Genomic DNA, 13,865 nt, shown 5'->3' on the forward strand with positions numbered 1-13,865 from the left:
AATTGAAAGTGGTATAATATGATAGCTGTAGATTTGTTACATAGATTTCCATCAAATTTTCCTTGACTACTCATATCCTGGGGGCGGCAAGGGACCTGGTTACCTACAACCCTTCCACCCCCCCCCCAATGACGGCGTGATTATCGAGCCCAAAAAGTGAAAGTGGTATCATATGATAGCTGTAGACTTGTTACATCGATTTCCGTTGAATTATTATGAAATACAACATCCCTGGAGGCGGCAAGGGACATGGTTACCTACAACCCTTCCCCTCCGATGACAGCGTGAATATCGAGCGCAAAAATTGAAAGTGGTATAATATGATAGCTTTAGACTTGCTACATCGATTTCCATCGGATTTTCCTTGATTACTCATACCATGGGGGCGGCAAGGGACCTGGTTACCTACAACCCTTCCCCACCGCTGACGGCGTGATTATCGAGCCCAAAAATTGAAAGTGGTATCATATGATAGCTGTAGACTTGTTACATCGATATATATAGGATTTTTCTAGATTACACATACCCTGGGGGCGGCGAGGGACCTGGTTACCTACAACCCTTCCCCCCCGCTGACGGCGTGATCATCGAGCCCAAAAATTGAAAGTGGTATCATATGATAGCTGTAGACTTGTTACATCGATTTCCGTTGAATTATTATGGAATACAACTTCCCTGGGGGCGGCAAGGGACATGGTTACCTACAACCCTTCCCCTCCGCTGTCGGCGTGAATATCGAGCCCAAAAATTGAAAGTGGTATCATATGATAGCTGTACACTTGTTACATCGATTTCCGTTAAATTATTATGAAATACAAATTTCCTGGGGGCGGCAAGGGACATGGTTACCTACAACCCTTCCCCCCCGCTGACGGCGTGATTATCGAGCCCAAAAAGTGAAAGTGGTATCATATGATAGCTGTAGACTTGTTACATCGATTTCCGATGAATTATTATGAAATACAACATCCCTGGGGGCGGCAAGGGACATGGTTACCTACAACCCTTCCCCTCCGATGACAGCGTGAATATCGAGCCCAAAAATTGAAAGTGGTATAATATGATAGCTGTAGACTTGTTACATCGATTTCCAACGGATTTTCCTTGATTACTCATACCATGGGAGCGGCAAGGGACCTGGTTACCTACAACCCTTCCCCCCCGCTGACGGCGTGATAATCGAGCCCAAAAATTGAAAGTGGTATCATAATGATAGCTGTAGACTTTTTACATCGATTTATATAGGATTTTTCTAGATTACACATACCCTGGGGGCGGCAAGGGACCTGGTTACCTACAACCCTTCCCCCCGCTGACGGCGTGATCATCGAGCCCAAAAATTGAAAGTGGTATCATATGATAGCTGTAGACTTGTTACATCGATTTCCGTTGAATTATTATGAAATACAACTTCCCTGGGGGCGGCAAGGGACCTGGTTACCCACAACCCTTCCCCCCGCTGACGGCGTGATTATCGAGCCCAAAAATTGAAAGTGGTATCATATGATAGCTGTAGATTTGTTACATAGATTTTCATCAAATTTTCCTTGACTACTCATACCCTGGGGGCGGCAAGGGACCTGGTTACCTACAACCCATCCCCCCCGCTGACGGCGTGATATCGAGCCCAAATATTGAAAGTGGTATAATATGATAGCTGTAGATTTGTTACATAGATTTCCATCAAATTTTCCTAGACTACTCATACCCTGGGGGCGGCAAGGGACCTGGTTACCTACAACCCTTCCCCCCCCCCTGACGGCGTGATTATCGAGCCCAAAAATTGAAAGTTGTATCATATGATAGCTGTAGACTTGTTACATCGATTTCCATTCAATTATTATGGAATACAACATCCCTGGAGGCGGCAAGGGACATGGTTACCTACAACCCTTCCCCCCGCTGACGGCGTGATCATCGAGCCCAAAAATTGAAAGTGGTATCATATGATAGCTGTAGACTTGTTACATCGATTTCCGTTGAATTATTATGAAATACAACTTCCCTGGGGGCGGCAAGGGACCTGGTTACCCACAACCCTTCCCCCCCGCTGACGGCGTGATCATCGAGCCCAAAAATTGAAAGTGGTATCATATGATAGCTGTAGACTTGTTACATCGATTTACATCGGATTTTTCTTGATTACTCATACCCTGGGGGCGGCAAGGGACATGGTTACCTACAACCCTTCCCCCCCGCTGACGGCGTGAATATCGAGCCCAAAAATTGAAAGTGGTATAATATGATAGCTGTAGACTTGTTACATCGATTTCCTTCGGGTTTTAATTGATTACTCATACCCTGGGGGCGGCAAGGGACCTGGTTACCTACAACCCTTCCCCCCCGCTGACGGCGTGATCATCGAGCCCAAAAATTGAAAGTGGTATCATATGATAGCTGTAGACTTGTTACATCGATTTCCGTTGAATTATTATGAAATACAACTCCCCTGGGGGCGGCAAGGGACATGGTTACCTACAACCCTTCCCCCCCGCTGACGGCGTGATTATCGAGCCCAAAAATTGAAAGTGGTATAATATGATAGCTGTAGATTTGTTTCATGGATTTCCATCAAATTTTCATTGACTACTCATACCCTGGGGGCGGCAAGGGACCTGGTTACCTACAACCCTTCCCCCCCCGCTGACGGCGTGATTATCGAGCCCAAAAATTGAAAGTGGTATCATATGATAGCTGTAGACTTGTTACATCGATTTCCGTTGAATAATTATGAAATACAACATGCTGACGGCGTGATTATCGAGCCCAAAAACTGGTAGTGGTATAATATGATAGCTGTAGACTTGTTACATCGATTTATATCGGATTTTTCTCGATTACACATACCCTGGGGGCGGCAAGGGACCTGGTTACCTACAACCCTTCCCCCCGCTGACGGCGTGATTATCGAGCCCAAGAATTGAAAGTGGTATCATATGATAGCTGAAGACTTGTTCTATCGTTTCTCATCAATTTTTCCTGGAATACACTCTCCCTGGCGGCGACAAGGGACCTGGTTTAATACATTTCCCCCCGTACCCCTGCATATAACGTTTTTATTATTGTTATAATTATTCAGCTCAAATTTTGAAAATGGTATAGAATGAAAGTCCAAAATTCTCTCTATCCAATGACACCTTCATCTTCAAGATCGGTGATGGTGGCGGGCTAACCGTGAAGCTGGCCCGCCAATGTATAAATCCTTATTAAACCCATTTCCGGTTGAGCCCAAAAATTGAAACTTGGTTATTCTGGAAGCCCAAAAAAAGCCTCAAATATTGGCATATGTTTCAATTTTTGGGCTCGATATGGTGGGGCGGCAAGGGATTTGGTTACCTACAACCCTTCCCCCCCGCTGACGGCGTGATTATCGAGTCCAAAAATTGAAAGTGGTATCATATGATAGCTGAAGACTTGTTCCATCGATTCTTATCTATTTTTTCTGGAATACACTTTTCCTGGCGGCGACAAGGGACCTGGTTTAATACATTAACCCCCCCTCCCCTGCCTATAACGTTTTTTCTCCACCCGCAGCGTAATTATTGAGCCCAAAATTTGAAAATAGTATAGAATGAAAGCCCAAAATTCGCTCTATCCAATGACACATTCATCTTCAAGATCGGTGATGGTGGCGGGCTAACCGTGAATCTGGCCCGCCGAATTTGAAAACTTTCGAAGTCTCTCACGGTCGTATTTTTTGAGCCCAAAATTTGAAAATGTATGATTTTATTGTAACTGACAAATGCGAAACATTTAATGTAAAATGTACATGCATGAATAAATATTATTATTATTAAAATGGTATAGAATGAAAGCCAAAAATTCACTCTATCAAATGACACCTTCATCTTCAAGATCGGTGATGGTGGCGGGCTAACCGTAAAGCTGGCCCGCCAATGTATAAACCCTTATAAAACCCATTTCCGGTTGAGCCCAAAAATTGAAACTTGGTTATTCTGGAAGCCCAAAAAAAGCCCTAAATATTGGCATATGTTCCAAATTTTGGGCTCGATATGGTGGGGCCAGCTTCACGGCGGTGATTGAAGGCGATGCCAGCTCCTAGCAACCGACAAGAGGCTGAGTGGACGCGCGCCCAGCTGCAACGCACTTTCCTGGCTGCCTTCGTACGAGGGATCAAGGGCCCAGCAGCGACCACGCTACAAGTATTCCCACCCAAGGACTTGGAGGAGGCGATCGGAATAGCAGAGCGAACGGCAGAGGCACAACCCTTAATTAACTCCAGTAATAATATTTTCCCAATAGTGACTGAATATATGAATAATAACGTCAATGTCAATTTAATACAAGGTCGAAAAGTTGAACGTAGAGACGAGTCTACTCCGAAACGAGGCAACCAGAAAGACACCTGCTACGAGTGCGGAGGGTTCGGTCATTATGGGAGAGAGTGTGCCACAAGGAGGAAGAGAACGAATCCGAGTGAGACGAACCGAACATCGAGAGGTGGACGTCAAGACGGAGGACAAGCAAGGCCGAAATTTTGTTTTTCGTGCGGGGCGCCCGATCACCTCTCATTCAACTGCCCGACTCGTGGACAGGGAGCAAAAAATGATAATATCCGAAATCACCCAAATGGGAACGGCCAGGTATCAGAGGTCCAGATGCCGGCCAGACCCAAAATGGACCAGTAGATTGGATACCTTGTATTGCAGCAGGCAAGACGAACAACATCTACGTCAGACTACGCATAGAGGGAGAGACGAGAACCCTGCTAGTGGACACCGGGGGTCGCTACAATTGGCTAACTCGGAACTCGCTGACTCAATGTTAAATCTGCCATATGAAACTTAACTGCGCTGATCGGCATTGACTAACTGTGGAAGTGGCTGTTTATGCATCGACCGGAATTCGTTGACTGAGAATTCACTGACTCTCCCTCTTTTCAACAGCAGTCGACAGAAATGGCTAAGTCCGGAACTGGCTAACTGAGGATCCACTGATTACTAGTCATCGTCTGTTTCGTCTGCTACTCATTCCCTCGCACTCGGTCCTGTTCACTCTTTCACACTGGGACGGATAACAGATTGCGGCACACTAAGCTCGTATATTTTTTGGTAGCTTATTTCGTATATAAATGATTGGATCTTATGTAAAACTTGCTGATAAATCCAATAAAACTAGTAAGAGGTTAGTAACTTTGATGGTTATTGAAATAACAGGCATAATATTATGCCGAAAACCATTATTTTCTCCCATTAAGAGTTGTTCAACTTGATTATTTGATTGTTGAACCAAGTATTTGTATTGGATGAAACTTAAATAATGAATATAACATTTTCAATCACCCAATAATAGTTTGAAATGCTGCAATACTTCCATACCTCAGGAATCAGGATTGAAAGGAGGCAAAAAAGAAAAAAATACTATCAATTTTGAAGAATCAGTGTTTTGATTAAGCCTCGTTTATACTATTTAACTGTTATAAAACAATTTTATATCACAGAAGTTACAAAAAATTATATAACTTTGTTATAAAATAAGAAATAAACATTTTCAAACAAATAAATATAATTGTCATATAACATTACTGACTCAGAGTCTCAGTCAAGATGGCTTATGGACTCAATGTAGTCTCTCATAAGAGTATCTAGTATACCCATATCCGTTCACAGTAGAATTTTTAGTATGGCATAATTTTCCGAAAATGAATTGCTACAAGAATAGAACTTTCCACTATGCATTTATGCAATCCAACACCTGAAAAGTGAATGTAGCCTATGCAATCATAAGGGGAAATTTGTTTGAAAATGATCTGTATATAACAGAGTTTTCAGCATTCAAAAATACAAACTAATCTAGTGAAGGTCGATTCCCTGCCTACTCCCCCCCACAAAAAAAAATCGTTACATCATAAAACAACAGACGATGCAAACTATAACACATTTGTGTAATTCAATACTAGTCCAGTCAACGAAAGATTATAGAAGGAAACGTTTGGAATACAATTTTTGACCCCACAACGCTTTTAAGGATAGTAAGTAGGTAAACATTACAAAAGTCCTCACTCCTACCCACTGTGTTAAGTGGGTGGGGGTTATTTAAAAGTTCCATATTCTGTTTTTTTTTTGCATATATCTTAAACAAATTCGTCTTTCGGAAATTTTTGTCAAATACAAAATTAAAGCTTACGAATTAGCCTACAAGTTTCATCCTTAACATTCTTCCATATATTTCATAGTTTTCTAGATATGAGCTCTTGAAGGAGTCACATTTTTGAAGAAACCCTTCCGGCTCAGATTTTTTCATCTTTTTGGCCTTATAACTTTTCCACGATTGAATGAAAAAATCTGTGCCAATCATGAGCCTATAGAGCACCTTATTCTCTTCAATCTCATGAATCTTTTCATTATTTTACGCATCTCCCCACGATTGTTGCAGCCATTATAGTGTTGAGTGTAAAAACGTCAGTTCAACAACAATAGATCAATTGACAGGGAAATTTGGAGGGAATGTTTGGAACACAATTTTGGACTTTGCAGCTTTGTTTTGACTACTTAGGAGGTGAATATATCAAAAGTCCTCATCCCTACCCCTTGTGTTTAAGGGATTAGGGTGGTTTGAAAGTTTGATTCTTTTATTCCTGGCTTACACGCATGTATCTTGAGAATAATGCATTTCAGCGACATGATTAACTGAACAAAATTTAAGCTAGATATATTCTGTACAAGTTAAGTACAGTGGAGTTTTGTGATATCTCCTTTAATTTTTTTAGATATTCGCTTTTAAAAGTGTGAAATCCTTGAAAATACAGTTTTTCTTACAACTTTTTGCACTTTCAGGGCTTATGACTTAACAAAAATGCATTGAGAAAATGAGTACTGAACGTTGAGTTGTAGAGGATTCAATTCTCTTCAATTTGATGTATTATTTCAACATTCTCAATACAGCAGTAATTGATCATTTATCAATGTAATTTGAACACAATATCTGGAACACAATTTTTGATTCTGCAGATACATTAAGACTAGTTAGGAGCTGAACATATTGAAAATCCTCATCCCTTAACCATGTGCTAAAGGTGAAGTACCGACAAGTTGACACTTGATGCTGTATTGACAATTTGACACTCAACACTGAAGCTGCTATAACAATTGATGGAAATCATAAAATGATTAAATAAACCATCAAATTAAAGAGAATTTTTTCTTTCCAATTTGATAAGACTTGACCACCTCTGTTGACGAAAGTATACTGGAGGATGAAAAGATGCGGATTTCTTTATTTTACATGCTGAACTTAATATAATAAAAAATTCATTTATTGACATAAAACATTTTAAAATGAATGGCCAACGTCACAACAGTTTAAAGTTACATAATTCATAAGCTTCAGACAATAGAGAAAGGTTACATAGTATGATGATTAGTCTAATCAAAAGTTATATCAAAGAGTTATATCAAAATTTACCTTCTTATAATTATAATCTAGGAAGTTGATTTCAATTTCAAAAATCGGCAACTTTATATAAACCTTCATCCTTAAAGATATTTTCACTGTGTTTTTGAAAACTATACCCTAAAGATCTCTAACAATTACTATATATAATCAGTCATATAATTTTGTACCTGTTTAAAGCCACCACCCTTCTTCGAGATCTAAGATTCAGTTCTAAGGAATGATCCTGTGCCTAGTATTTATAACTCGCACTTTGCACTCGGCAGGGGGCTTCGCCCCCGGCACCACTGAAAATGTTTTTCTGGTTTATAATTCATTTTTGGTTGAAACCTTTTCTTTCGATAGAATTATCCAATAAAACGTTAGATAATTCTGAATTTATTTCAACTCTTCTCTCATGAATTATACAAAAGTCATTGTTTCGAAGACGTAGTTGCCATGAAACTGAGAGACAAGGAAGAAGATAGGAAATGGTATTGAATAGAAAGAGATGGAGAAACAACAGCCAGCAGGTAGTGTGCCATCCAGGATTGGGTCGGTTGCACAAAAGCATGTCAAACTTTAACCATGATTGAATGCTATGTGAAGAGAAGCATTCTTTTCAAAAAAGACTTCCCTAATTGCTTCTTTTGGCATTTGATCATGATTAAAATTCAACAGGCTCTTGTGCAACTGGGAAAATGCGTTTGTTCAATTTGAAGTAATCATAAAATATCTTGTGATTTATAATTAGATTTCCTATTGAATCGGTCAAAGGCCTATTCATACAGCAACCACATAGTACAAATTGTATTATTGTATTATGTGGTCGCTGTATTCATAGCCCAAAACATAGGCCTAAGAAGTCTTGCTGCCTTGACAACTAACTGTTCATTGGAATAGAAACTAGTTTTCATATTTCAACCATGGTATCTTTAGTTAACTCAACAAATACGAGAATAATTACTTTCTATGTGACAATAGGAAACTTGAAAATAATAAACAAGTCATTACCACGAAGCTATAAAAAGTGTGAGAAGCTTATTTTTCTTGTAGAAATCGTCTTGTTAAATTATTCATAAATACAATAATTTAATATTGTACACTGGAAAGTAAAATAATAATGATAATAAGGCAAATAAGTACTCCACATTTGATACCTACATGTTCTCCAATGATAATATGTAATCACACAACACAAGATAAGGTTTTTTAATAGAAGATACAATCAGGGCAAATTATTATTCCACATTTGATATGTGAATGTTATTCAAAGATAGCTGACTATGTGATTACACAATAGGTAGCCTACACAACACACAGATGAAATTAGAAATAATACATGAGGCTAATTGGATAAAATTACTCTATTATTACATTACTGAATTAACATTGATTTAAACATAATTACAATAATGACAAGTTCTTGGAATTCAATTCCCGGAAACTTGCATTCAATTTCCGACATGTGTTTCACCCTCTATTGTCTGTCTACCACCCTTTCTTCTCCCTACCTGAAGTGCCATTATTTCTAGTCTATTGACCCTTCTGCTGAAACTAAAGAATTCCTTGAAAATGACCGTCTGATTCCCATACACACTACATTTTGTATGCTGAAATGAATAGAAAACTTTTGTTGTTAAGAAGTCCGAAATTCGTCAGATGTAAATAAGCGGCCAAAACTCTAAAATGTCATGGAACCAGGTAAATTCGTTGTGTACAGGATTTCGTTAAGTGGAGGTTCGTTATAGAGAGGTTCGAGTATTTGGTGACTTCTATATTATTTTAATAGGAATTGTTGCTACACATTTTAAATTATTGATGATACAGCGTAACACTGGAATATATCACCCTTGAATTTTAAGAGTATCATCAAATAATGATATTGAGATTTCAAGCGTAAAACCAGTAACTTCAATTATTTTTTTGGAAATTAATCTATTTTTTGAATTTATTCCTAGAAATACAACGCAAAACAAGCAATGCTTAAATAAAACATGGGGTTACGCATAACCCCAACTATAAAATATCTAAAAATTACTACTAGATCCATTTTAATAAATAGATAAATACATTTTTTACACTGTTTTCCATGATCAACCTTTCAAGTATCAACTTTTGATGTCTCTTACGTGATTTTTCAAATTTCATCAATGGGATGGATATAAAAATAACAAATAACCTAATGAGCCACCGAATTTGATACTTTTTGCAGTAGCTCAAAAATACCCAGAATTTTCTATTTGATTGTGATGGTTTTTATCCAGTCTGTGAAAAAACATGTTCAATTGTGAATATAGATGAATAATGTGTTGTTATGATACTTTTAAACAATTTTTACTAATATTATCATCGATTTTGAGCATATTTATAATTCGGATCGTCTACATCAATGATGTTCGAAAATAAGCAAAATTTTTGAGCGAAGCTTAAATAAATCAACTATACACTGAAGACAACAGGGGTTGGTTTTTTTTTCACCCACTTCTGACCGACTTAAATCTTGTAAATCACGTGTGTAGGAAGTTGATGGGCTAGTTAGAGAATACAAAAAATCCCAGATCTACAAGTTTACTGCAGTCAAGGTAACAACAGTAAATATACGCGTGACCCCTGTTGTCTTTCTAGGGTATGAAACCAAACTTAATGAGAGGGGGGCGCACCTATTAAGTTTTCCAAGGGCGCTATGAGGGTTAAAAACGGGCCAAAGTTGAAGTCTTGATAGCGTGTACTTACATGGTCGAAAGCTACAGCATTTACGATGAACAGCTGTGCAAGACCTGGAACTGACGGCACTGTTTTAAAAGTGCCATCAAAAAAAAGTTCTTCAGCCGTTGATAGGAGGTGTTTGGTATTTTCGGAGACAAATACCAAGCTGCTCCACCCTCCAACTACAATGTTGTCGATGAAAAAATTTTTCCCATCTAGGGTTTCTGAGAATCTAGCCCACTCCTCTGCCTTCAACATATCAGCAAAATCTATGGCAGAAGTTGGAAGTCTCGGAAAATTCAATTTTCTACATTTCCGCATCGATGATTCGATTGTTCCAAAGGCCAAACTCTGGGCTACTTTACTGGAAACTCTGAAATTGAAAGATTTTATGGTAGAGTTGGTGGACCCTTGAGTTTCTTAGTTGTATTAAATAGATTTTAAACTATAAACGAGGGGTGCACTCTTATCCAAACACGCTTTCCGGCGCTGTACTTTTACAAAAAAGTTTGAATTTAGTTTGATTCACGACATTATCCCTTTGCGTTCAGTCTGAAATGAGAAAGTTGTGGCGTAAATGTGCGTTCCTTAATGTTTACATTATACAGAGTGAGTCATATGTATGGGAACCCTCCAATAAGTTGGAGACAGTTGTAGATATAATACTGTAACTTTCAAGATAAATTATTGGTCAAATACTCTACCTTTTTACGCACAACTGAATTTCAACCCCTCATAAGGGGGTGACTTAGGGGTTGTAACTCGAATATTTTAAATGTAAACACCCATTGTGTGGAGAAGGAGAAGAGGAAGGAGAAGAAGAAGGAGAAGGAGAAGAAGAAGAAGAAAAAGAAGAAGAAGAAGAAGAAGAAGAAGAAGAAGAAGAAGAAAAAGAAAAAGAAGAATAAGAAGAAGGAAAAGAAGAAGAAACAAAAGAAGAAGAAGAAGAGGAAGGAGTAGTAGAATAAAGAGAGAATAAAAATGAAAAGAAAATGAAGAAAGAGGAAGAAGCGGAAGAAAAAGAAGAGTTTAAGATAAAGTCGCACGTTCGTGCGACCCGGGATTACCTAGTGAAATACAGTATTAACTATTAACACATTGATTACACTCAATAAAAAATAATAGATTCCATGAGAAACAGGTTGAAAGCCAAACATAACCGAAAACTAACTTAACGCTTATGAGTACCCAGAACCCAACTGTAAAATCCAAGTTTTAGAAATAATATTATTCTGAAACTAATACAATAGTCATGACTCATTGTCTAACAAAACAAAATAATAGAAGAAATTACAAATTTATTCATATCACAATAAGTCACAAGTTGATAATTTCAGATCCTGGAATGAGAAAATCCAATTTTTGAGTTGTATTGAAAACAAATTCAGGCTATTCGCTGATTAAATATGGAGTGGTAATTGATTCAAATACTTTGGAACAATACAATTTTTGAAATTTCCGTTCATAGATTTATTAACTTTAGGCAAACATTATTTGCATTGTAGGTCCCGTTTGATTATTAAATATATAGTTAATTAAAGTATTGAATTTTATTGATAAACTTACTTATTGCACTCCTCGTCAAAAATCCTTTTCAGCTGTGTTGATTCACGTTCGGCCAGCTGAAATATTGCTTCTCGTAGCACATGCTTAGCTTCTAGCAGAGGATCTGGGCTGTGATTATGGCAAGGGAAATTTTCATTATTTGTAATGTTTTTACTTCTATGTTCAACCCAAATCCTAGCTCTACACGTGTTTAAGTAGCAACGGTAATGTGTTTTCACCCTTGATATGCTAATATACTGGTAATAGAAACCATCGTTGCAAGTGAAAAGTATCGCACCACGACGTACCCCGGGAATCTCCCTTAATGCCATTAGGTACTGTATAGAAAATAATTATTACATGTGACCTCTGAACCGAACTAAACACACTACTTCCTCCACTACTGAATTAGGATACAATACTAATTACAAAAAACACTACTTAGATTAGTCTACTTAGATTACTTAGATTTCCTCCACATTAGCATAAATGGGAGAACCGTGTTAGGTGAAAATTGTCATCACGCCATCAGAACCATTCAAGCAAGGACACTCTAGATGAACTGGCCGTGCTCTTCCCCTACCACTTTGGGTAATGGTACGTCACAAGACTTGTCGGACTGTGTCCCGGGGATTCCCGTATTCCCCCACTGAAATAGATACGTTGAAACCTCCATTTAATAATTGATACTACCCCAATTGAATTTTTGAACTCCTTATGAACTAAAATAGCATCGACTCGCTCAGTTCCAAGCGTTAGCTCATGTGGGTAATGCATCGGTGATTATGTGCAGTGCAGTTAATCATGCATGCCTTATATATGATGTGTACCAGGCTTTAGAAGCAATTATGATAGATTATCTAAGGTATCAGTATTTTCGTTCCCCAAGGACTTAAATGGGGCTGAAATATGGCTTCCAGCTATACACAAAAGTAATATTGTGGATTGACTAAATCTATGTCAAGCCCGAAATAACATATTATAAAGGTCGAAAATTCGAAGGTTTAGCTGTTCAATCAAATGAAAATTCATGCAATTTAGCAACAACTATACAAACATTCATGGTATCCTCTCTGTTATGTTGTAGGCTTATCTCCTTGTAAAAATTTAACAGGAGATCAGTTATATGATCTCACTCTACAAATCTTAGAGTTGTTGACTGAATCAGGATGCAACGTTTTTAGTATAATTTCTGATAACAATCGTATTAACAGGTCAATGTTCAAAAATTTATGTAGAGGAGCTCTGAAATCTAAGTTTGTCAATATATAAAGAGCTCCAAGTGATTTCATTTTATTCAGAATTTTATAATCTGAAAAAAGGCGAGAGCAAATTTAACTGTCCGACGACTGGATTTGGCGGAAATAAGCTGAAAACTAGAAAGTGAACCGAAAATACGAGGTGTTTGGGCCATTCTGTATCAGAATCTATTCCAGTGAACTTAATTAGTTGGTTAGTTGGTGAAATTAATATTATTAGTTTAAACATAACAAAGTGATTATAATTTTAAAAGAAAATAATTGTCATGATACTTGGTTCTTGGTCAAAAATATTTTTTATTGAAATTTATCCAATCATTAATTTTTCAGAAATGATTATATTTGCATAAGGAAATTTGCATAGCATAAGGAAATTTTGCATGCAAAAATTGGTTCTGGACTTCTCTTATGTATCCAAACAATATATTGAAAAATCAGAACTAGATTATTATATTGAAAGCACATACCCTTTTTCATGTCTATTATTGCTTGTCTATATAATATTGACTGGACTAATTATTAAACATAACATTTTAGGTTCTGAAAAACATATGTGTAATTTGATTCACTATCAATAATTTCAACATCGATAATACCTACACCAGATACTGAACTCTACCTCAAATGGATATAAAGGTATTTCCACACATGCCGAACCGAAGCTCGAACAGCGTAGCGAATCGTACAATCCGCCCTGCAGCGAACATTAGCCATATTATGTTTCATAGTTTTTAAACTCAGCTGTTAATTAAACGACCGCCGCGAAGTTCTCCGAACCGTTCGACGTCCCTCTAGCCATTCTCCATGCCGTTCGCCGAACGCTGAACTTTTCAGCCAATCAGAGCCCTCGATTAAAATTCGCCGTGCAGCTAGCGGTCCAATTTTGGCTATCCATCACAAGTGGAGAACATGAGAATACTTTCGCGAATATTAATACAGTACAGGCCTCTTCTGATAATC

The 13,865-nt window shown here is 37.9% G+C and overlaps 2 protein-coding genes across 2 annotated transcripts in view; both read right to left on the minus strand.

Moving 5' to 3' along the window:
* Positions 1-13,865, minus strand: part of LOC111048941 (neo-calmodulin) — a 483,793-nt gene that overhangs the window by 159,280 nt on the left and 310,648 nt on the right. The gene's annotated exons all lie outside the window — the stretch shown is intronic.
* Positions 9,522-13,082, minus strand: LOC120355037. The gene is made up of 2 exons (XM_039443294.1): positions 11,668-13,082; positions 9,522-10,474 (listed from the first exon to the last, which is right to left on the minus strand). Exons 1-2 carry the CDS (start codon positions 11,976-11,978, stop codon positions 10,036-10,038), a joined length of 750 nt encoding a protein of 249 aa, XP_039299228.1. The 5' UTR covers positions 11,979-13,082; the 3' UTR covers positions 9,522-10,035.

This window comes from Nilaparvata lugens, chromosome X (genome assembly GCF_014356525.2).
Source record: "Nilaparvata lugens isolate BPH chromosome X, ASM1435652v1, whole genome shotgun sequence".
NCBI classification, from domain to species: domain Eukaryota; kingdom Metazoa; phylum Arthropoda; class Insecta; order Hemiptera; family Delphacidae; genus Nilaparvata; species Nilaparvata lugens.

What these genes read in the sequence shown, in the direction of transcription:
- LOC120355037 (XM_039443294.1), bottom strand. Translation starts at nt 11,978, where the DNA reads ATGGCATTAAGGGAGATTCCCGGGGTACGTCGTGGTGCGATACTTTTC. An exon ending in TTTGACGAGGAGTGCAATAA is followed by an intron (nt 10,475 to 11,667) that starts GTAAGTTTATCA and finishes TTTCAATTTCAG; the next exon opens with AGTTTCCAGTAAAGTAGCCC.